Here is a 26,632-nt window from a genome sequence, read left to right on the forward strand (position 1 = left end):
CATACGTTACCTAACAGCAAGAGGTTCTATCTAGACGTATAAATTAAGACTCATGCTCATGATTTTTGGGACGTTTACGTCATATTCGGCCGCCTAAATAACACATTCGCGTGTTTTCGTGCGCAAATCATAGTAAATTCATAAAATACATTAAATAGATTTTTTTTATTATTAAAATTATGTTAGTAGACGAGGAACGATAAATGGACGAGAAATACAAAACCTGTCATCACGCCTATTTGAACAATTAGTGAAATCAAATTGAGTACAAGTATTTTCAATAACATCAATCCATTTAATACCTATATTGTGGGTGATAAATGTTTTTTTTTATGATAATAATGGACGAGACGAGCAGGATGTTCAACTGATGGTAATTGATGCGCCCTGCCCATTAGAATACAGTGCCGCTCAGGATTCTTGAAAAACCCCAAAAATTCTGAGCGCCACTACAACTGCGCTCGTCACCTTGAGACATAAGATATTAAGTCTCATTTGCCCAGTAAGTTCACTAACTACGGCGCCCTTCAGACCGAAACACAGTAATGCTTACACATTATTCCTTCACGGCACAAATAGGCGCCGTTGTGGTACCCATAATCTAGCCGGCATCCTGTGCAGAAGAGCCTCCCACTGGTGTCTATGCTGATTACCGTTGATGAGTTCCTTGGTTAAGAACCAACCTTGATCGCAGTAGTCATGTGGTGATCAGCAGCAGCGTGCACGACATCTTCCAATAAAGTTGTTGCCCAACAAATAATTTTAGTATTTTCTTTGGTAAACGCGAGTGATACATTTAAATAAAAAACTTATTAAAGGATTAAAACGCGTATAATTGTAACTGTGTTAGTTTTTGCGTCAAAATTGCATTATAATTGTATAAAAACACAATTAGAATGATACGCGTTTTAATCCTTTAAAAGGTGTTTTATTTCAACAAAGAATTACTTCATGTGGATCATCAAATATGTCAATCTAGGGCAGCTTTTCATAAAACTGTCTTGTCATCAGAACTAGTCCAACTGGTAAAATTTCAACTCAATCAGGTTGATGATAACTAATTAAAAATTTTGACGCGATATATTACCTGATCAGACCTACAGATAATTTAATTAAAAACTTGTAGTACGAATAGTCCGTTCATAATCACCTTCATAATAAGCTCTAAATCCTCGATGTGGTTTAGGTCTAGGCCCCGGCTGATATACTACAGTTAGCCTAGACCCTGTGGACCTCATCATTGGCCCTTTGCCAGAACCGCAAATGCGACCTAGAAGCGGTGCATTGGGCATGTACCCATCTCTCACTTCCACCCACTCTGTGCGGCACCCATCCGATTTATGGATATCTATTTCTGTAAATAAAAACAAGTGGATCAATAAAATATATACATAATTCCTCGATTGATCTAATTACGTTATGTAAAATAAAAAAACAATATTAAAAAGATACATAACAAAATTAATTTGTTCAAAAGTTATTAAATCGTAAGTATAGATCCCTAAGTAATGTTTCTGTTCACTTTTTATACAAATACACCAAAAGTCACAGTATTTATACAGTTATTTCTGGAAATTTACAGAATAGGGATGGATGTTTTTTTTTAATAAGGGACGAGACGAGCAGGACCTTCAGCTGATGGTAATTGATACGCCCTACCCATTACAATGCAGTGTCGCTCAGGATTCCTGAAATACCCAAAAATTCTAAGCGGCACTTGCGCTTGTCACCTTGAGACATAGGTAAGATGTTAAGTCTCATTTGCCTAGTAATTTTACTAGCTATGGCACCGTTCAGACCGAAACACAGTAATATTTACACATTACTGCTTCATGGCAGAAATATTCGTCGTTGTGGTACCCATAATCTAGCCGGCTTCCTGTGCAAAGGAGCCTCCCACTGGTAAAATGAATACTTACGTATAAATAACGATTGAAAAAAAGTTTTTTTTGATGTATCTGTTTAATATTGTGCTTTTATTCTTTTTTTGTTTTTATTTGTCGAGCTTATCACCAAGTTGAGCAAAAACAAGTGGCACGGCTATACCATTCTCTTCTCGAAGCAGTTCAAGCCATTTTAGACCCGCTATAACTTCGTTGTAAATAAAATTTGAAGCCTGAATTTACAGTAAGCAAGCAGACATTGTATAAACACGGTACTTATATTACAAATTTCATTCAATTTGAATAAACAGTAGTTTAGGAATTATAACTAGTCAAAGTTTCTTAATTTTGTCACTCACTGACTGACTGATCTATCATCAAAACTCTAAGGCATGTCTAGCAGACATTGAAGCTTCAAAGGAGATTGAAACGCTTCCATACATTCGTGGGCCCAAGTGATAACAAGATGAATGTATCACCATTTAAAAGATAACATTTAAATAATCCATAATTGAAAATTTAGCAAGATTTGTCAATCTAGGAGCTGAGTAATCGAAGATATAAAAATTAGGTTATGTCTTAAACTATATGTTGACAGCTCATCTATTGTAGGTTTATGAAATGCCTAGCTGCTAAGGATTTATCACATACTTATATTAGATGGGTACCAACCTTGTTTTTTGTTTTAGATAATAAATACCTACCTATCTACGTATACCTATCTACTACTGTAACGACATTTTTTTGCATTATAATATAAGAAAATTGGTAATTAGATAATATAATATAGTATACCTAAATTAAAAGATAGTTTTATTTGCTCAGATAAGAATAATATATACTCATTAGCTCATACATGAACTGTAAAACAGACTGCTAAACAGACTTCCTTGGAATTCAAATGGGTAGGTACCTAGTTAACAAGTCGGTAACTCAACAAATACAACAAGAAACGAAGTGACAATGACGAAGAAACGAAATGATCTGTCAGACTGTTGTCAAAGTGAAGTTAGCGTTGAGGAACAAGGATTTCACTAGTATCGATTTTTTATGTTAAACGATTTATTGGTCGTTTTATAGATAATAAAATAATTGCTCAGTTCTGTTTTTTCCTGAGAAAATAATATATTTTATTCATAATAATAATTCGAACATAAACTATGCACCTTACTAATATTATTGAAATAAAACAACTGGATCTTAATGTTATTTTAATCGATTAAATATTCAGTCGATTGCGTCATTTTAATCGATTTTCTTTATTTTAATGTTTTTTCGGTTTGTAGATTGCAAAATGAGCTAGTTTTTTGTATTTCACATCAGAAAAATATACCCTTTTTTAAAGTATATTTCAACTTGTTAACCATCAGGCCCAAAACTCCCATTCTCCTTTTATATGGAATTTCGAGAGTTACAAGTCTGGGTGGCTTACATTTAATTAATATCGATTTTGGAAGGGTTAAGGCACAGGAATTCTCAATTAATAAATACAATAGACTTAGAAGTATTTATCGTACAGATTTGTGAAAAATTGTAACATCAAAGCCTTGGAAAAAAACCCATAGAGACATTGATGTCCTTTGAAAAAAGCAAAAAGGGGAAGACTACCTACAAAAAGAAGAAACGCTCATAAGACAGGCAGTGGGACTTTAGAAAATCCTGTTGTTAGTATTCAAGAAGTACAGAGTACCGTAAAGGAATAAATTAGGATTATCTACAAATAGAAATTAAAAAAGCAAGTCTCGCTTCTCAGCTCTTCAACCATCTTCTTCTTCGCGTGCCTCTCCGACACGCGAAGGTTGGCTGTCAGCTTTGTAAATTCAACTTTTTATTCTTCGCGAGGCGAAACAGTTCTGCCGCATTCGCGATTCCTGTCTACTCTCGAATGTTGCGCAGCCAAGGCTTTTTCCTGGGACCTACGCCTCTTCTTCCGACAACTTTTCCCATCATGATGAGGTGTAGGAATTCGTACCTCTCGTGCCTAAGCACGTGCCCCAAATATGCGACTTCCCTCATCTTGACGGCTTGCATATTTTCACATTTTTTATTGACGCGCCGCACGTTTGGACGCTATTTTCTACAGTAAAAAGTTGTAACTCCTTGTAAGTCCATCCATCCAGGACGGTCAATTAATTTAGTCCCTATTTAAGGGTCCTTCTGTATTAAGTTATTACATAATAAGCTAATCTAACAACATCTTCATCTAGTGACCATATCAATAGTGAAAATATCCGCGATAGCATCACAATTATATTGACTAAGAATTCTTCAATCGGAAGAAGACCTAAGCTATTGTTACCGCTAAAGCCCTTACCTTTCATAAAATACGTCACAAAAAATTTATGGATTTTTTAACCCCCTACCTGTCTTTGTCGCAGGTTTTATGAAACCCCCACTGTGACGACACATTTTAAAATTTTATTTATAGAAGTAATATAATGTATAGCTATTTTCGAATAGATCGGGCAGGGGGCGAGCTCTCGCCGATGCTTCGCCGAAGATGATGCCGAAGTTAGTTATATTCCTTTAAATTTTGCTCTACGTATAGCTTTTGAGGTTTAGCATGTGACGTCACAGAGCCCCCTGTCCCGTGTCACACTATGCCACATTTCAATCCCTCTAAAAGTGAGACGTAATTTATGGATGGACATTTTTCTTCTTATTTTTAAAAACAGTAAAACGCTGGTCATTTATCAATATTAAAACAACAATTATCCGTCCAAATTTAAAAATGCGAGACAATAAACGACATTATTTTAATAATTTTTCAGATTTAATTCACTAAAAGTCGTTATGAAGGTTGGCTTTAAGATTATTTTAAAAACATGACTTTTGACAGAACGAAGTCTGTCTGTCGGGGCACCTAGTTTATCATATAACAATATAATGTTCGTATCACGGACTAGTAAAAAAAGAAGGAGTCCGCGCCGTGATATTAGTAAGTGAAGCACCTTAATGCTAGTGTGTGTGCGGTTACGGGGTATACCAGTAACACAATTTTTTCTCCCTTTTAATATTTTAATATAATCATTAATCCGCAAATACTTTTATATTATTGTTATTACATTTTTTCACAATGCACGACCGCATTTTTAAAATATTTTATTGCGACGCAAAGTGATCTGTCACATACGATGGCAAATCTCATAATGGCGGCCGTTCGGTTTGTATTCGTGTAAGTGTATGCGTGGGGCTATGTATTTACACGTTTACCGGCTTGTTTTGGTGCCTCACTGTTATGAAAGGTGATTTATTATTTTTATTTTTTTACTCGTCCGTGGTTCGTATGTACATTTTTCTACCTATGATATCGATAAAATATTCAGCATTAAATCAACTAATACACTGCTTTTAGAAAGTATAAGGAAATTCATTACAAAAAGAAAGAAAGTTCCAGATTTACGAGGGTTCCTTTTTGCCATCAATTTGTTGTGGTTGGTCCCCTCATTATCCCTTTTAATATGGATCGAAGGGAAACATTTGATCACGTAAAACCCTTAACGTAATCCCCTCAAAGCTTCGGTTATTAGTAACAAGCCAAATTCTTTTAGGTTCCACATCGATACATTCTGCAGACCGAAAATGTAACCAAATACTTTGTACTAATTTTCATATTATTAAAACATAGAATAAGGTTGTTTTTTATATATACTTACATGGCTATAAGCTTATATTAATAATTGACCTAATAATTAATTCAAATTTTAATTCAAATATGATTTAAGATCACTTATCAAACGTCAAAAACTGCTACCCATTCCAAATAGAACAAGCGAAAGAAACTCAGCGGGCTTTTTTAATTTCGTTAAAATAACGTAGGGTAAAATTTATTGAGGGCGTTCGCTCTGTTACCAATCTGTGGTATCATTAAGAAAGCCATTAATGTTATAGTAGCCTTTACCACACAAACGTTTTTGTAACAATTCTTTTGAATTTCGTTGATTGACCTTGTCTAATTGTTGTTGAATTTACCTTATAAGATCGACATGGCTATGGGCTTGTATGAATATGATAATTGATTGAATTGGATTAATACAACTTCAGACAAATTATTCGGGGTAAAATTAGGCAATTTAGGCATAGCTGTATGTATTATGGGTGTACTTAACCTCTGGACTGGGCGAGGGCTGTGTTAGTCTTTACTAGAACCAGGAACGTATATCTGTCAACTTGACATGCAAACTATCCTTTCCGTTTCGGGAAACTGATCATGCGGTAGCGACCACATCGGCGCTTTGGCGGTCATTATGGCGCTCGCGCAGCGTTCCGTCCATGCGTATTATTTTAAGTATAGCAATAGACTGTGTAAGATCTTATAAACAAAATGATTGTCAGAACAAAGTGATTGGTGAGGGAGTACGGTGCCGTACGGCACTCGGTTTTGGTGTATCTGAAAAATCTAATGCCCTGGTGCACTGCCGATTTCGGAAGGCTAGTCAACAAGATTCGGAGTAGCGTCTTCAAACTGAAAAGAAGACGCCAAAATCGATCAAAAGTCAATGTTATGTTGACTGTTTTTTTAGAAGAATTCTATATTAATAATAAAAGAAAGTCGTGTTAGTTACACTATTTATAACTCAAGAACGGCTTTACCGATATGGCTGAAAATTGGTGAGGAGGTAGCTTAGAGCCAGGAGACGGACATAGGATATAATAAGTCATAAAATATCAAAAAAATTACGAAAAAATATTATTATAAAAAAAATTATGTTCTGATACATTTTGTATGGATTGACATTTTGATGACATCTCGAGAATAGAAAGAATTCAATAAAGTTTTTTGTTAGTTTCACGCTACATGAGTTATAAAATACAACTGACAGTGCACGTCATGTTATTCAAGTTGACCGGTTGGTTCATTTGTTTCGAGTTTCTATTAGCTTATTGTGCCGATATTATCATTAACAATGTCACGACCAAGACGATCAAATTATTCTCGACAAAGACGTAATACAACTAGGATTCGAAATATTGCGAATGAAAGGACTGAAGAAGAACCAGAAATTGCAGGTGAAAAGAACCGCGTTAGTATGGATCGTCTTCGTGCAATCACAGAGATCAACAACTTATAGATAATTTTCGACGCACAAGAAGAAGTTTATGAAGTACTGATTTGAATCGAGCAGCGTTTCGATACGATTGCAGTACTTATACTGTACTGTAGTACTGCTTGCATACTAGCTTTCGCATTGGGCCGATGGACGTTGTTTGCGAGTATTCTGCGGAGAAACGCAAGAATTGTGCTGCCATGTTCTAGAAAATACTCAAAAATACAATGTTTGTTTCCAAATGTCCGCATTTGGGGCAGACATCTAAGAACGAGGATTTTATCCGACATTCAAGGTTTTATTTATTTACATACTACAGTATACACAATACAGTAAAAGAATAACATACGTACTATACTTATTCCTATTTATTGGTTATGCTAATTCTAAAAAAAGTGTTTATAAATCAGTAATACGGGTTTTGCTTTTGATATTGTAGATATAAGGACAGATTCACCATCGTATTGGATCACTGCAACCTCTCGAAGATGCACAGCTTAAATTTTTACAATTATACTTCATGGGCAACATGGACAAATAACTTGATCGATGTCAAGAGATCAATGCAGCAATGATAATAGCAATTCTTCAGATCTGCAGCAACTACTTAATGAACATTTTGCATGAGAAGTTAGCCCGCAAATCTTTAATTTCCGATCCGTCTCGCATTCGCTCTAACCATTCAAATCTTAAGGCCAATCCTTGAAAGTTTGTGGTATGAATCAAGACAATCCATTTCCGAAGTTCAATCTATAAATATATATATATAAGATTTCCACGTAGTCACTCATCACGATATCTCTGGAACCACTAGAGCTACAGGCTTGAAATTTGGTAGGAATATTCTTTTCACCGAGTAGAGGTCAGCTAAGAACGGATTTTCCAAAATTCCATCCGCAAGAGTTTTTTTTTATTATGAACAGAACAACGTCTGTCGGGTCAGCTAGTATATAAATAAAGTATATTATGTAATACATAAGTTTTAATTTTTTAAACGATGCTTTTGTTCGTCGTTTCGTGGTTCTGATGCTTAGATTCGTAAGTGTATCGTTACTGTAGGAGCATACTTTGAAGACGATAAAATAAATTTGAATCAATTATAAACTTTTGAAAATTTTGTGAATAATTGATCTGTTCCCGATACTTTTTTGACAGAGCAGTATAACTGTATATTATTTAACTGCTTATTGTTTAAAAGATTAAGATAGTATATTCCCACAAAAAAACACTTAATCTTAATATGCTTTAATTAAGTACTTTCTCTGATTAACGCGAGTGCACTTTTCAATAAAATACTTTTTAAAGGATTAAAACGCATGTATTTGTAACTTGCGTAAAAGTTAAGTTTTTTATAATAATTTACTTATGTTCCCCTGAATAAATACTCCTGCAAAGGTTAAATTCGGGTTAAATAAATAAATTACTACCTTATGTAAACAATACAGATTCAATTACATGCGATTTAATCCTTTAAAAAGTAGTTTATTTAAATGATTTAATGTATTACATAAGAATATTTTAAACTATTCATTAAAATATGTCATTAATCTTCGTTCAGTAATATCTACGAATATCACTATATAGATATAAAATACTTGTCGCTTCAAATACGAGAAGATACACACATAATATGAAAATTACAATGCAAAACGTTTCATAATTAATATTGAAACTTGCTTTGTGTCAGACATACAATACGAGGGTAGGAATTACATTCCATGTGAGTCGAGTGGACGATCCCGCAGAATGTATACAAAACAATACAATATACAACAACGCATTTCCCTTAGGTCGTGTATTTTAAATCCATTGCTTTTAAGCTTGGATGAAGATTTATATATAATAATAATATTGACACACTTTTTACACAAATTATCTTACCCCAAGTTAAGCATATATAGCCTGTGTTATGGGTTACAAGACAATGATATATTTAATACAATATACTTACTTAAACATACATAAATACATTTAAACATCCATGACTCGGAAACAAACATCTATATTCATAATATAAATGCTTGCACCTACCGGGATTCGAACCCGGGACCTGTAGCTTTGTAGGTAGGATCGCTAACCACTCGGCTATACAGGTCGTCAATATATAACTTGTATGTTATTAATTATTCTGTAAAATAGAACCTTAGAACAACACACGTCATAATATAATATTGCGATACCAGTATCTACAACTACTATAACATATATTTATAGCCAATTATTTTTATCTGTAATATACCGGATAGATTTACTATATACTAGCATAGGGTTGGACTTAGTATCCCGTAGCACGAATTATGAGGTAAAAAATATAATAATTGATAGAGCTTTAGTCCTTTATATATATTATTGCAGTTCAATCTCGTGCCAGTGTTTGGAGAGTCAACATGTCCTGAGGATGCCTCGTGTAGAGGTGAAACACGTGTAGAATAGTTTATAGATTGGCGGAATTAACACTAAAGAAAACTCAATATATTTGGATAGGGATTTTCGCAAAGTAAAGCCTACTTCAATAAATTTTATTACAATGTATGTACAGTGATGCAAAAAAAAAACGTCAAATACTCAACGCCTTACACGAGTAAGTCAAACAGTAAATGTAAATGAATAAATACACAAAAGAGTTATTGAGTACAGTAGATGCATCAAACCACACAAACTGTAAATAAATAAAGGTATATACGAGCATTTTATTAACGGTTACTTAAAAATAAATATTTTAATTAAATGACTTTAATTTTGAAAGCATTCAAGCAAAGTTTCTGGTAACACGATCATCCTGCCACCACAAGTAGCGCCCGTTCACGAGCATGACGCATTTAAGAACATCTTAAAAGAGTAAGATTGAAAGGAAAGCGAATATTTATATATATTGTTATTATAACCAATTCTGATTGACTACTCGGAAACAGTTAGCCAGTGGTAGTGGGCAGGGCACGTAGTTCGATGGTTGTTGGGGCAGCAAAGTCCTTGAATGGCGACCGCATACCGGAAGACACAGTGTTGGTAGGATCCCCACAAGATGGACCGACGATCTGGTCAAGATCAACGGAATTCGTTGGATGAGGGTAGCCCGGGAATGATCGTGTCGGAGATCTTTGGGGGAGGCTTTTGTCCAGCAGTAAACGTTATCCGGTTGATGATGATTAAAGAGTCAGCCACGCTTGGAATTAGCTCTTTACTATTTTGAATATTTAACGAACTAACCACTAGTGAACACACACATTGACACATAAAAATTGGTCACACATTATCGAGCTGTCAGGTTTATTCAAATTCAAATATTTTTATTCAAAATAGGATGTGACATCACTTATCGAAAGTCAAAAAATACCACCCATTCAAAAAACAATGCCTCAGACCTGAGTATAACGGGCGCAACAAACTCAGCGGGCTTTTTTTTCATCAAAAAATATGTTTACAAAGTAATATTGTACGATTAAACTTATTATTTAATAGCCTGAGGGCGATCGCTCCATTCCCAATCAGTGGTATCATTACGAAAGTAATTTATGTTATAGTAAACTTTACCACACAAACGTTTTTAACAATTCTTTTGAATAACATAATACTTTTGTTTTGAACATTTTCTGGGATCTTGTTGTAAAAGCATATACATCGCCCCACAAAAGACTTACTAACTCGACTTAGCCGAGTAGTAGGCATTACAAGTTTATGTCTGTTCCTGGTGTTAACATTATGGCATTATGACAGTTTCTAGCAAATTCATTAATTATCAAGAATATATTGAGAAGCAACAGTCAAGATGTTTATTTCTTTAATGGCTTTTGGGATAATGCCTTGCTCTTTTTTAGGACCATAGACCACTTATAATATACGCAAGTATAAGGTTATGACATTATTATTATGAAAATTTGTGTGCAGAAAGATCATAAAAGATCTTGAAGATGTGAATGCCCAATGAACAGGCTATAGAGGACAAACGAGCAAGACGATCACTGATAGAAAGTGATGATAGATTTCAAGAGATGTGTTTACACAGCTTTTCAGAGGAGAGTGTGCTCTAAAAGCCTAAACACATGATCGGATTTGATACGTCCGGACCATCGGACGATTCAGTGGGCGCTTCGCACCACATCGTACCACGAAATGTCAAGCGTAACTATCAAATCTGGTAATAATAGTTCGCGACATACCATCGAATATGATCCAGTGCCGGACATAACGTTATCCGGACCGAATCCAACCATGTGTTAAGGCAATAAACTTAAAACATATTATTTTAATTAAAAAACTTATCTCTTCATTGATAATTTCAAAACCAATATATTGTGAATATATTATGATACGGGAATTAGCCTAAGCTTAATTGAAAACTTGTCAAATGAGTCTACTGTTTTGTTTAAGTTATAGCGTATTGAAAATGGCGGTTCAATTAAAAACAAGTTTAATGAGTGTAGCGTTGCTTACATTACTTAACTCTGTTAATTAATTACATTACTAAGCTTTATAAAGTCCCAGTTAAATAAAATAATAAAAAACTATAACATTTTTAAAATATTTTTTCTGTATGTGGACATAAACACACGCCCACACTCATACACGGACACACACACACACATACACTTGCAAGGGTAATAACAACACTTTTTTTTAAAATATTACCTTCTATAAAAGAGATAGCTTAAGGCGACACTAAATGCCAGCTACCTTGAGCGATATAAGTTCACGGCTGCCGGCCCGCCATCTATGTAACAAACCCAATATTTTCAAAATTCTTGGGTGGAAAACAGTTTATATGCTTACAATCCTCGTTATTCACTACTAATCTGGATAAATGAAACTACACAAAAAAGAACAAGCTTAAAGAATAACTTTTCTGAGAGAAGTACCAAAAAACTTGTTTAACTTCAAAGAAAAGAGGTAGTTTAAAAAGGCTCGGCAGTGTTAACTATAACCAACAGCAAGCATTAGCAACCTACAAATAAGACTTAAGGATATGTGTAACAGGATTCAGTAGTGTTCATAGCTCGAAATGCTATACGTTCACCATAAAACTTGTCTAAAAACACCATATTTGCGTTTTTTCCGCTTACTCTTCGCCTTAAGCAGGTAGAAGTAAAAGTAGTAGTAGGTAAACAGCAAGAAAACGAAATATATAAAATTACTGTAACAAATGTCAAACAGTGGAATCTGCTATATTTCTGGGCATTAACTGGATTCCAAATTACAATGGGGCCCCCATATTGAAGGATTGGCGAACAGACTTAGTTCTGCAGCATACGCGGTTAAAAAGATTAGACAATTAATTGACATAGATACGGCGCGACTAGTTTACTTTAGTTATTTTCATAGTATTATGGTATATTGCTATGGGGAAACGCTGCCGATATTAATACAATATTTGTACTGCAGAAGAGGGTTATTCGCGTTATTTATAACCTATTATTATTATTATTATTTGAAGAGGGTGGCTATTTCCTGGTCCTAAAAGGTTCCTAGTAACACCGCGTCCAGAATTGGACTATTGTGTTCGCCACTCATACTAAAGCTCATCGTCAAGCCCTACCGCCTTTACGAACCGCAGTAGTTCCTTGACGCGAGTGTTGCAAACACTGTCTGGTGGTACGAAGTAGTTGCCAAAGATTGTGTTACGCTTATGCATTAGTGGGCCGCAGTCGCAGAGTAGATGAATAGGTGTTTCATCATCCTCAAGGCAGAACCTGCAAGCCTTGTCGCTTCTGATGCCGACCACACTGAGGTGCTTGTTTAGGCGACAGTGCCCGGTTAGCATCCTAGTGAGTATGCATAGATTTTTCCTGTTCAATGATATGGCTTCATTCGCATAGCTACTGTTGAATGCCCTTATCAGTGCTTTAGAGTGGTTTAAACCTGAAGAGTTGTTCCAGCGTTTAAGTGCTTCTTGTTTACATTGGTTACTCAGGGTGTGTCGGATGGCGCTCTTGGGCAGTCCACAAATGGGTTCCGGACCATATCGGACTGCTTTAGCCCCAGCTCTTGCGAGCTCATCGGCCATTTCATTGCCTATGATTCCGGCGTGCCCTGGGACCCATCTGAGAATCACTCTGTTTTTCATGCCTAATAAAGAATTCAGGCATTCGACGCAATTATTGACTAACTTAGACGACGTCAAGTCAGCGTCTAAAGCCAACAATGCTGCCTGACTATCAGAGTGAATGTATATGTCATGATTGAAGTAGCCTTTTTGGATATTGGTTTCCGCGCATTCCAGGATGGCGTACACCTCTGCTTGAAATATGGAGGTAAAGCTTCCCAGTTTTGTGCTGCATTTAAACCTGGGGCGTTCTCCATAGACCCCACAGCCGACTTCATTTTCCATTTTGGACCCATCGGTGAACCACATGAGGCTCCCGTCCTTCCACGTGACTTTGTTGTTCATCCAGTCGTCCCTGGAAGGTAGTTCCACGATATAGTGTTTAACAGAGATTAATTGTGGAATCATCTGATCAGGTAACATGCCTAATATGTGGTCTCGCAGAACTGAGTCCTCTAAGGTCCTAAGCGTTTGCGACATCCAGTTACATGAACCCCCCTGGGCGATTGCCCTCAGCATGCTTGCCTTCGCCTCTTGCTGTATGAACAGTGGAAGAGGCGGTAGGTTTAGCATTGCTTCAATGGCCGCACCAGGAGAAGACGTCATGGCTCCGGTTACCAACATACAGGCAAGTCTCTGCAGGCTGTTTAGTCTGTCTGCAGTTGTTTTCTGGTTGGCTTTGTTCCACCACACAATGGAGGCGTATGTGATTGTTGGTCTCACAATTGCTTTGAATAGCCATAGGAGGATCTTGGGGCGCATTCCCCAATGTCTCCCTACCAGACGTCGACATACACCCAAGGTTGTTTTAGCCTTTTTCATGGCTTTGTCGATGTGAGAATTCCATGTGAGTTTCTGGTCGAATGTGACTCCCAGATACTTAACCTCAGCTGAGAATTCCAAAGTAGAGCCGTTCAAGGTGGGAGACTTCAGTTTGTTAAGTGTCCGTTTCCTCGTGAATGGCACAATAACAGTCTTTCCTGCGTTGACTGACAGTTTGTTGGCTGTACACCACTGTGAGATGGTGTTTAGCGCCTTTTGCAGTATAGAGCTTAGTAAGCTTTGGCAGAAACCTCTGACGATAATAACTAGGTCGTCTGCGTACCCTAGTGCATCAATTCTGAGTTCTGCCAGCTTACTAAGTAGTTCGTCTACTGCTAGTGTCCATAGAAGTGGCGAAAGAACGCCACCTTGTGGGCAACCTCGCGTAGTGTATAGCTCCAGTGATGTCCTATACGATGTATTTATAACCTAGGTCCTAAACATTCATTGAGAGCAAAATTCAAAGGAATTAACATCTTGACTGTTGCTTCTTAATATATTCTTGATAATGTATGTTCATATGCACATAAGTGAATTTGCTAGAAACTGTCATAAACATAATTTTAACATCAGGAACAGACATAAACTTACAATGCCTACTACTCGACTAAGTCGAGTTAGTAACTCTTTTGTGGAGCGATGTATATCTATAACAAAAGTATTATGTTATTCAAAAGAATTGTTAAAAAACGTTTGTGTGGTAAAGGTTACTTTAACATAAATGACTTTCTTAACGATACCACAGAGCGGGAATGGAGCGACCGCCCTTAGGCTGTCAAATAATAAGTTTAATTGTGCAATATTACTTTGTAAACATATTTTTTCGACGAAATAAAAGCCCGCTGAGTTTGTTGCGACTATTCTTCTCAGGTCTGAGGCAATTGTTTTGGAATAGGTGGTAGTTTTTGACTTTCAATAAGTGATGTCGCATCCTATTTTGAAAAAAAATATTTGAACTTGAATCGGGCAGCCATAATACATCCACGCCCACTCAACACCTTAGGAGGAGGGGATGGCTGAAAAACAGTGCTACATGGAAACATAAATCCATGATTCCATGTCAGGTGAAGCTGAGCCTTTTCCTTTTGCCTTTTGTTTCATTGCGTAGCCTAATTATGCATTTTATTTTTGTAATCTTTTGTATGGCAATAAAGAAGTTATATATTTAAATAAGTTATGTAAAAATACAGTTACAATTACACGCGTTTTAATCCTTTAAAAAGTATTTTATTTAAATGTATAACACTCGCGTTCGTAAAAAAAGTACTACATCTAATAAACTAGTAAAAATAAGAAGATAAACTTGAAAAAAATGAAATACGTGATACTGCAATTTTTTGTTTTGTTGAGTATTTTGCAATATTTTATAGGCTACTTAACCATGGACCATGTTATTAATATATTGTTACGTTACAATTGAAAATTGTTGAAACGGCCATCTTAAAGTATAGGATCTCTTATAGAGCGATTGAGCGCGAATGAAAACGATATATTAGTAATACCTTTTTTTATGAAAATAAGGGACGAAACTAGCAGGACGTTCAGTTGATGGTAACTGATACGCCCTGCCCAATACAATGCTGTGCCGCTCACGATTCGAAACCCGAAAAATTCTGAGCAGCACTACAATCACGCTCGGCACCTTGAGACATAAGATGTTAAGTTTGATTTGCCCGGTAATTTCACTAGCTACGGCGCTTTTCGGACCGAAACTCAACAATGCTTACACATTACTGCTTCACGGCAGAAATAGGCGCCTTTGTGGTACCCATAATCTAGCCGCCACCCTGTGCAAAGGAGCCTCCCGATTTATGTAGTATAAGTACAGGCGTAAATGAAATAAAAATACATTTCTATGATTGTATTCTCATTTTTTTTATCAAATGAAATCACCTCACCAATTCAAAACACAAATATTTTGGAATAATCCGAATGTAAAAGGAAGGAATCCATTCAAACAAATTGCAAAAAGATTTCATTCAAAGAGTTGTGTTAGCTAAGGTACAATAGAAGTTTTTATCCGCGTCAGCAGAATAAAAATAGGTACAGAAAGGTTCAAGTGGTACTTATCACAAAATTAGGGTGGCCCTTACAGCCTTACAGCGAGAGGCCACCCCATTATTATCATGCCTTTTGCGTATTTTCAATTGTGTCCATTCTATAATGTTAACAGTTTCATAAAAAAATATTGCAGACCTTAATCTGATCTCAAATTCGTCGCAATATTTTACTCTTTATGTTTCTTTAAGTGATTTTCCGTGTAACGGCTAATTAGAAATCCAACTTGGGCGTTCACCGAATATCTATCAGTTCTTGGTTTCAGTTAAGTGTGTTTCAGTAAAGTGGCGGCGACGTGGGACGGGTTGTTTCCTTCCCTAAAATATGGTTGAGGGAGGCGATGGCTGGCCCATGCGTCATGCTCGTGAACGGGTGCTACTTGTGGTGGCGGGATGATCCTGTAACCGGAAACTCTGCTTCATGGTTTTAAATTTAAACTTTATACTTTTTATAATTGCTAATAAAATTGTAATTTAATGTAATAATGCTAAATACATCAAACTTTTGTTTTGTATTAATTTACATTTACATTTTTTGACTTCGTGTCTTGATTGACTATTTCACGTTTGAGTATATTTGTTGCATTACTTAACATAAAATATTGTATTTGAAATGATTTGTAAAAAGATGAAAATGTAAATCTTGATCTTAAGGCGAAGAGTAAGCAGAAAACACGCAATCAAGGTGTTTTTAGACAAGTTTTTTGGTGAAAATATAGCATTTCGAGCTATGAACACTTCTTAATCCTCTTACACATATACTTAAGTCTTATTTGTAGGTTTCTAATGCTTGCTGTTGGTTATAGTTTTCACTCCAGAGCCTTTTTGAACTACCACTTTTCCTTGCAGTTAAACAAGTTTTTTGGCATGGCATGACGCATTTTTTTAGTACAACCCTCAGAAAAGTTATTCTTATAGCTTTACTTTTCTGTGTAGGTATATTTATTCAGATAAGTAATGACTAACGAGGATTGTAAGCATATAAACTGTTTTCCACGCAAGAATTTTGAAAATATTGGCCTTGTTACATAGATGGCGGGCCGGCAGCCGTGAACTCATATCGCTCAAGGTCGCTTTAGTGTCGCCTTTTTTGACATTCACTAATATCATTTCCACGACCTACATGAATAAAGTGATTTTGATTTGATTTGGTTTAAAATAAATAATAAATAATTTTTTAAAGCTTCTTTGATAAAGAAGGCTTACTAGAGTACAGTAGATTATATGAATAGAGGACAATAATGCATGGATCTTATCTGGTTCTGCTCAGGCCAAATTGAAAATATTATATTAAATCGGCTCAGTTGTTATATGATTTAAAATATGGGCTGGAAGTTTCTTGTCAATTCTTCTTTCCGTGTCATAGCATCCTTTACAAACTGATGTAGCTTCATGACGCCCAGCAAAGGTTGTTACAATATGTTATATTTTTGTCACTCGCTATGGTAAATAAATATAATATTTCTATTTCTCTACAAAACCGCTAAGAATGCTGTTGCTATCTGGGCTTCTCTTCTGCAAAATCCACAGCAAAAGTATCAATCTGTGCTGTTTATAATACTAGCGTCAAGAAGATACTGCGGTTTGTAAATGCGGCAGGGCTTGACAACGAGCTATAAGTATGAGTAGCGAACACGATAATTCAATTTTCAACGCAGTGTTACTAGGTATGTTACTTATATAGATTAGACATCTATGCAAACAATAAATAATCCAATTTCAAAACTGTTAACTACGAAAGTCTAGAACTTACATCTCTAATATGTCTGAAAATACTTAACATCTTTTGTACAGATATTAAATTTGTACCAATATTAGTGGACGATGCTGGTTTCGAATCTCGGGTTACGAGTACGTCACAGATTTTAAATTAGGTTTATAGTGTCTTCAAGGCAGATACTAACATCTTTTTAAATGATCCCACACGAGACGCAAAGATATCAATATGAGTCAAATTTTTATTATAGGTAGTTAGCCAGTCGATGAATGGGTGAGTTATAGTTGTTTTAGGATGCACGGTGGATGCCCTCTGCCCCAGTTAGTAGTTCATCATAAGCCGGAAGACGTCCACTGCTGGACAAAGGCCTCCAGCAAAGATTTCCACGACGATCGATCCTGCGCTGCCCTCATCTAACGTACTTTGGCGATCTTGTCCAGACCGTCTGTCTATTTTGTGGGGGGCCTACAAAACACTACGTCTTTCGGTACGTGGTCGCCATTTGAGGACTTTACTGCCCCAACGGCCATCTGTCCGTCGATCTATGTGCCCAGCTAGTGTTTACAGGAACATAAATAAATAAATATTCAATTTTTTTTATGAAAATAAGGGACCTGACGAGCAGAACTTTCAGCAGATGGTAATTGATACCTTGTCCATTGCCCAGTGCAGCTCAGGATTCTTGAAAAACCCAAAAAATGTGGTACTACAATTGCGCTCGTCACCTTGAGACATAACATGTTAAGTCTCAATTGCCCAGTTATTTCACTAGCTACGGCGTCCTTCAGATCGAAACACAATAATGTTTACATATTACTGCTTCACGTCAGAAATAGGCGCCATTTTGGTACCCATAAACTAGCCGGCATCCTGTGCAAATGAGCCTCCCACTGGTAAATGTAATGCTAAGACCTACCAGTAATATTCAGCACCACTCTTTCACCATGTGTGGCGACGATCCGCCACTCACATTTATCAGTGTTAGCTGGTGCAGTTTCTGTGCCCCACCCTGGTGAATTGAACCACCCAGCGTTGCCCAGGAAGGTTTTACCACATTCTGGAAAAAAATACGTTTTAAGAAAATATCTCTATGAACATTATAGCTTCTTGAAATATAAACTGTATTCAGAACGAAAAGTACAGTTTAGAACACTGACTGACCTGTATAAATAAATACCAGTAGACAGGCTGCTCCATATGTTTGACAGCAAATTTTTTTTGCCTATTTGATTAACATCCCAGGGACTGTATAAATATACAGTATATAAGTCATTGTGGAAGAGTATTTTTTCAATTACTTAAGTAAATATAACCGAAAAAATTATGTAAGATCAGGGAGTTATCAGAAACCTATGGAGCGATTTTTATGGTATAAAACTTTCAAATTCATATCATACTTAGATAATTTATACGTCTAGAATCTAGATAGACAGCTGTGAACACGTCGAAAAAATAGTGCAGTAACTGTAAGCCTCTATTTTCAACAACGCGCGCACACTAAACCTGGCCTGTTGTCATACGTTACAGTATAAGGCTCTATCTAGACGTATAAATTATCTATCTTAGTATTCTTTGTATTGGAAATTGAAAAAAAAAAGTGGGCGTACTCGACCCAGTCTCGAACAATGTGTGACGTTGGCGTGTCATATGTTCTGTTAAACTTTGCTAATAAATTGAAACTAAAATTTCGGGTTGTGTAGTAAAACGTGGTTAAAATAATACTACAAGAAATAAGAATGACACTGGGATCACATATCATCAGTAAGTATTTTGTATTTTATTTATATCAATGTAAAATAGCACACGTGTTACAAAATTTGAGATGCTATTTAGTGGCAAAATGCCACTCTAATAGTTGCGTAATAAAAAAGCTAGCTATTGTTCTTAGGTAGTGCGTTATCTAGCGGGAGCGCAGCGAAGACCAATCCTTAATCTAAGATGTATTTGTCACACTTGTACCGTATATCAGCGCGCTTAACTTCTACAAAGCATTTTTGTTTTTAATAAAAGAAGCCACTTCTAGCTTAAAGTCAAGATTTCTTTTGTAACTCTCAGGAGATGCAAGAAATGGGTGTTTTACCATTTTTTGCGTGCATACCTTTACCACTATTATCATCATCATCATCAGTCGGAAGACGTCCACTGCAGGACAAAGGCCTCCCTCAAAGATTTCCACGGCGATCGGTCCTGCGCTGCCCTCATCCAACGTACCTACTCCTGCGATCTTGAGTCCAGATCATCAGTCCTTATCTTGTAGGGGGCCTTGTGCCGTCTTCCGGTACGTGGTCACTATTCGAGGACTTTAATTCCCCAACGGCCATCTGTCCGTCGAACTATATGCCCAGCCCACTGCCACTTCAGTTTCGCAATCATTTGGGCTATGTCGGTAACATTGGTTCTCCTACGGATCTCCTCATTTCTGATTCGATCTCGCAGGGAAACTCAATTATATTCCCGTCGAAATAAGAAGAATTCTAATAACAATCGTAGAATACTAACTTGCACATTTATAAAGAAGATTCGTTTGAGCAATATCACTCGCGCTCAATCGAATTCTTTGCCCAATCTCCGGTCTCTTCTTCCCGTGAACTTCTAGAGGGAGTATTGTATCCAAGTACGTTCCTTTACTGAATGTATTCCTTGCGTAGTGCATTATTGAATCATAGTCATATGTTTGTCCAAGTGAATTGACTTCCTCTTCTGTCAGCTTGTTGAAATTGTATTCTTGTCCTACAAAAAGAAGGGAATTATGACCGCCATTTAAAAATATCAGCTTAAAGATTTAAAATAGTAACAATAATTGTTTATTGTTGATATCACCGTTGCGTGTGATGATGACCTGAAAGCTGAGACAGATAAATTATGAAAGTATCTAGACCCCAGAGCACACGAGGTTACTGACCTGTAGGATGTTCATTCAAAAATAATTTTCGCTTAATCGTATGAGCCTCGATCATTATCTCAAGGGGTTCCCGGTAAATAACTGGATTAAGGGTTAGATACAGAAATCAATTGTTTTTGCTCCGGCGGAATTGTCGTAAGCCTTCGCCAGCGGAACTCTATTTTTTATTGACGATAATTTTTTAAAATAAAATACAAGGTGTCCCACGACTATGACACGTGGAGGAGAAAAGAAAGAAGAACCTTAAATTTATAATTATATTGTAGATGTAACATTTTACTGAAAAAAAGACCTTAACTTAATTTGAAAAACCATTTAAATTTCATTGATATTTTTTTTTACACCAAAATAAAAAAATATATAAGGAACAATGATGCTTAAAACCATAAAAAAATAATTTAAAAAGTAAAATGGACGATTAGAAACATCAAAATAAAAAGCAGATATTAGAGAAATTAATATTGAATTCTTCCGCATTTACCATCCATGGGACTGTATAAGTTATTGTCGAAGAATATTTTCAGTTGCAAACATTTGTGATGAATATGGATGTTTGTTTCCGAGTCATGGATGTTTATAGGTATGTTTAAGTAAGTATATTGTATTAAATATATCGATGTCTTGTTCACATAGTACAGGCTATACCTATTGCCCCAAAGGCAAGATAATTTATGTAAAAGTGTGTCAATATTATATTAATATAAGTTGGAGGAGACTATTTTCTAGATAAACAAACTAAAAAAATTGCAATCTCTCATTAAAACGCAAAATTTGTAAATCACGAAAAATACTATGCAAAGTAGAACAAAGAACCGACTTTGATTAGTTTAGAACAGATTATTTCAAAGAGCGTGTCAAGAAAGTATAAAGTATCGAATTCCAACATACGCAGATTATCAAAAGGTATTCTAATAATGGATATGTCTTTAGCGAATTTCAGATTAAACTTTACAACAATGAACCAAAGTCTCAAGCCGCTTAAGCGTTTCAGAGAACAAACTGAAGTGAACTTTCACAAAAGGGATTAAAGTTTCATTTCCAATATGAGTTACTTCCTCGTAACGATGGAGTACTTAGAATGTTGCTTGCGACGATATTTCACTAAAATAATTTGGATCGTTATAATATCTTTGCCATATCTTCGCTCACATTCTTCATTTACTACGTTTAAAAATTGATATTGTACTTGTGACAAATCTTATAACTGCAATACTATGATTACATTAAATTTAAACTTTCATTACGGGGAAGCGTACCAAGAATACTGGCAGCATTTCCGCGTTGGATAGCTAGGCTGATCCGTTCACCGAAATAGCTGACGACAAGATAGTACTTTGTACATCCTCCACGCCTCTATTCCCCAAGTGTCTCGACACCGAACGGCACAAAGATGTAAGACTCACTAGACCGAGAAAAATTTGCGACGTTTACTGTCTTCGGCAGTTGGAGCGGCAGCCCCAGCACCAACTGACGTAACTTGGACATGAGAAGGAGCCAGAGTGTCGACGCAAGTCGCGTCCCAAGCCAACAGGGTCATTCTATCAGATATATTGTACTAATTCTTAATAAGTAGCATTAGCCAAGGCCTTTTTCAGATTAACGGCCGTTTCCAATAACCTATCTATCTTTAGTTAAAGTTGCTAGAGGTAGACAAATCTATCCTTTTACGCTAACTAACATTTCAATAGCCTATCGACATAAAGCATTGGACTATATATTAGACATAACTATGGATAGATAAGATCTTGTCATTAAACGGTGACAGCAATGTATCCGTAACTAGATATACGTTTTAGAAAACGTCATAAATAATTCTAAAACCATAAAATAATAACGCTCAGAACGATAGTTTCATTCATAGTTCCTGTCAATATAGAAGTAACATTATAATTAATATGTGCGTGAGCGTCACGTGCTTACATTCGCCAACACGCACACAGACAGCAAAATATACTGTTGCAAGTGAATAGATATTTCCCTAAATCAGTAGATTGTAAGAAATATTAGGTTATATGTAATAAAGAAAGAAGAAATGAAATATAAATTAAGAATTTAAGAAAAACATCACGTATTTAATTATTGTTGCAACAATTTTGAGTAAGTTCTTTAGAATCGTTGTTTTTTGAACGGTTCAGAGAACGAATTTGGGGTAATTTTTGAATTCCAAGATGGCCGCCGTGAAGAATTATGATTTCAACAATATGGATATCGTATCCGAGTTCTCGAGAGTGCAGAGAACGAATTTGGGATCTTTTTTGAAATCCAGGATGGCCGCCGTGCAAAATTATTATTGTAACAATATAGATATCGTATCCGACGTTCTCGAGGGTGCAGAGAATGAATTTGGGATCATTTTTGAAATCCAAAATGGCCGCCGTGCAAAATTATGATTTCAACAATATGTATATCGTATGTGATGTGCATCGAGGGTGCAGATAACGAATTTGGGATCATATTTGAAATCCAAGATGGCTGCGGTGAAAGATTCTCTTGGGGATACGTATGTGTGGTGGTTATAATGATAATTGATAACCCTAATGCCAAACAACGTATAGCCATCTTTCGGAAATTGTTGTGCCACATAGAACTAAAATCATTGAAATAATAAATTTGCGCTGCGGCCATCTATGACTTCAAAAATGATTCAAATTCTTTCTCTGCACTCTCGAGAACCTCGGGTACGATATCCATCTTGTTGGAATCATAAATTTGCGCGGCGGCCATCTTGGATTTAAAGTAACAAAATGGCGCGTAACCGAAAATCGTGACGATTTGCTATAAAATTTATCTCATATGTCGATAAAGAAGTTTCACTTCTAAATAAAACTGACGTATTGAGAACCTCCTCCTTTTTTGAAGTCGGTTAAAAAGAGTGGCCGTTAATGTTCTCACGAGCCCGATTTTTTCCCAACATATGGTAAATTCAGTAATTTAAAAGAAATATTTATAGTGTCTATTCAAAGCGCTTAGTTTAAGTCTAATTGAATTAAGATTATTTGACTTTGACTTTGAATACTTATAACATCATGTGGCGTCGTAAATTATCCTATCAATAACTACCAATAAACACAAAAAACTATCCCAGCAGAGGATCTCGGGGTTTATAGTACTTTCATAGATGGCAACATGTTTTTTAAAGGCGTCTGTTTTGTTTACAAAATACTTTTCAATTTCTTCCTTCAAAAATTAAGAAATCGTATGGAAATGATAAACTGAAAGGGAAGGAAATATTCTGTGTCTGCGTTTTGATTTTCTTTTTGCTTCTTGTTATCGGATTTGTATACTACGGCTCTGTTTGCCGCCTGTATTATTAACCGTTTAAAGCACCTTTTGAAGTACACTAGCACTTTCATATTAAAATAAAAAAATAAGAGCACCAAAGATCGCTTTTCAGTTATTTGTTATTAAAAAATCTTATAGTTAATAATTAAATTATATTTTGTTTACAGAAGCTTAAGCTGTACATAGAAAGTCAAACTTATTTTGTTTTGTTTTCTAGTTTTGTAGAAACTACAGAGAATCATTCTTTATTATTTAAAAAATAATAATATAATGTTTTCATATTGGTGGTATACTTGTTACGGCCGTTCCCAATATTCGGTCCATCTGCGGTTGTGGCCTACTTGAGATAAAAATCGTAACTATCGTTGACTTTTCTGTCCTAATAAACTTATCGACGGTAACTCACCTTATCCGTACACGCTGTCTGTCAATGGGAGGAACTATAGCTTACCAGCGATAGAAGTATGTATGGAAATTGCAATTCACGCGTCCCAATATTACGTGATAAGAATGACTTATCGGGTATATTGACAGCTTCAGATTATTGACAGCTAATTACTTATAGTAGAAGGTAGTAATTTATCTCTATCTGTAGATATAGAGTACTATATTGAGAACGGCCGTTAGTGATCTTTTTAGTAGTATTTTTGTAATGTAAATGTTATAATTTTAGTTGGCAGGTAGTGTTGAATTTTGCAATTTACGAAAACGAGAAATGTAAATAACGCATTTCCCAGCCGATACTAGTTGTAATAATACAAATATGTCTAAGCACTGCATTGAACAGATTATTCTTTCATTTTATCACGGTTTTTTGTTCTCAGTTCCATTATATGAGTAAGAATCATGTTAAAAAGATCGCGTAAACAGCTTTACGGACTAAGTGCTCTTAAGTGGCTGCTAATTCTTAACTAGATAAAACACATTGCTGTGACAAATGATATATATAATCGATATACAATTATTAGGCTAAGATAAAGGATTGGTCACCGCTGCGCTCCACCTAAATACCGCAGACGTAGTCGCAAAGTGCGGCAACTAATACTACGCCCAAGTGGGCGTACGTGAGCCAGAACAATGTGTGACGTTGACGTGCCACATGTTCTGTTAAACTCTGCTAATAATTGAAACTAAAATGCTAAAAATAATACTACAAGAAATAAGAAAGACCCTGGTATCACATATCACCAATAAGTATTTTGTATTTTACATTGTTACAAAATTTTAAAGAGCATCACACACAAGCATCTTTACAAATAGCCAATACACATTATATAAAGTTGCTGCAATAAAATAGCTATTATTCTTACTTAATACGGTATCTAGTTGGAGCGCAGCGGAAACCATTCCTTAATTTAAGCAATAACCCTAGTTACAAGATTTCATGCAAAAGATTCCATACAACTAAAAGTGTCAACATAATAAACACCTATTAATACAATTTACACCTTACCGCTATTAATTTATGTATGGTTTTTAACCTGCTTTAAAAAGCAGCGCGCATTAATGAGATATGCATTATCATTATTATTATTAGTCTTGTAAACAAGCTGAATAATTTCTCGCCATTTTTTTGCTGCTCACAAAAAATAAATACTAAAACAGCCCCATAACGTTCTATATATCTCTATTCGGTACCATCAATAATATATTTAATCGAGGGTTGTCACACACCAGAATGAACTATACAAGCAGAACACAGTATACCATTACATAAATCACCCATGTCACAAAATCATCAGTCATGTTTGGAAACCCGGTCACGATCAGACGGAATTTAAACATAATATAATAAACAGGAAGCGATCCCGTTTCCTTCCGAGAGCGCCCAGCCCTGAACTTTATTGTATCCCACAGGATGATAAACGTGTTAAAAGTACCTATAAATTTACCGAACCATTTTTAGCGTTGGAGAAATATTTAGTAATTGTAGTGCCATTATAATGCAGTGCCGCTCAGGATTCATTGTCAGTTATTTGCCCAGTAATTTCACTAGCTACGGCACCCTTCAGACTAAAACTCAATAATTCTTACACATCACTACTTATCTACGCTATCGTAGGACATCCTTTGGTCTGGGTCTTCCCTATTCTTTTTATTCCCCGGGCAATCACATTGCAAATGCTATCTCGGCTTTCTCAATACGAGCGAATGAGAGTGATGCAGCGCGCTGGCGATTTCAGATAGTTACCTACTTTGGGCAGCAATTTTTATTTTTTAATAGACTCACTTTGCAAATAATACACAAAAAAACTGCTGTGGTTAATACATTTTTATAAGCTACAAACACTCATGTCTTTATTTTAAATACGCTAGAACAATTATTTATTTATTTCTTATCATGCGCCTAAATACAAGTTTTAATGGTGTTATCTTCAATAATGACGAAATTTCATACAAATTTCCACCCCCTATTTCAACCCCGCTAACCCATTTATTCGCGATAAAAGCTTATGTCCTTTCCCAAGCTCTTGTCTATTTCTGTATTAAATTTCATGAAAATTGGTTCAGTGGTTTCAAAATCAATTTATTTATTCAGCATTCTAGTAAATAGAATTTGAAGGACTTCTCTTTTAAGTTCGCAGAACCTGTGTTAGGGAAGACCACTCTTTCCAACGGATAAGAATGCTTACATATTTAACAAAAACATAAATACTTAAATAAACTTATCTTAAGCATAAAATAATCAAACAAAAAAAAAGGTTTAGGCGCGAAAGCTTAGCAAACAAACTTATATTCAGAATTTATTAGTAGGAATTATGATGTTTTAAGTTGTCAACTCATTCAAACGTAAAAATTCTACAGAATACAACAATTGACGTTCGTTCTTACTTATACACATGATACGATTTACCTAAATCGAAAAGGAGCTTCATCACAATCG

The 26,632-nt window shown here is 35.8% G+C and overlaps 1 protein-coding gene and 1 long non-coding RNA gene across 3 annotated transcripts in view; both read right to left on the reverse strand.

Annotated features, from left to right (window-relative positions):
* LOC126964850 (uncharacterized) overlaps positions 1-26,632 on the reverse strand; it is a 194,781-nt gene that overhangs the window by 29,865 nt on the left and 138,284 nt on the right. The gene's annotated exons all lie outside the window — the stretch shown is intronic.
* LOC126964817 (tolloid-like protein 1) overlaps positions 1-26,632 on the reverse strand; it is a 141,359-nt gene that overhangs the window by 19,204 nt on the left and 95,523 nt on the right. Inside the window, exons 8-10 of one of the 2 annotated variants that reach the window (XM_050808089.1) lie at positions 20,064-20,294; positions 18,481-18,621; positions 1,151-1,354 (exon numbers count right to left, since the gene is read on the reverse strand). In XM_050808089.1, coding sequence (XP_050664046.1) covers positions 1,151-1,354; positions 18,481-18,621; positions 20,064-20,294 — 576 coding nt within the window. Of the gene's footprint in view, positions 1-1,150; positions 1,355-15,782; positions 16,247-18,480; positions 18,622-20,063; positions 20,295-26,632 lie in introns of those variants that run through there. The other variant, XM_050808090.1, reaches the window with a different exon arrangement.

The sequence above is a fragment of the Leptidea sinapis genome, chromosome 6 (genome assembly GCF_905404315.1).
Source record: "Leptidea sinapis chromosome 6, ilLepSina1.1, whole genome shotgun sequence".
Classification (NCBI taxonomy): domain Eukaryota; kingdom Metazoa; phylum Arthropoda; class Insecta; order Lepidoptera; family Pieridae; genus Leptidea; species Leptidea sinapis.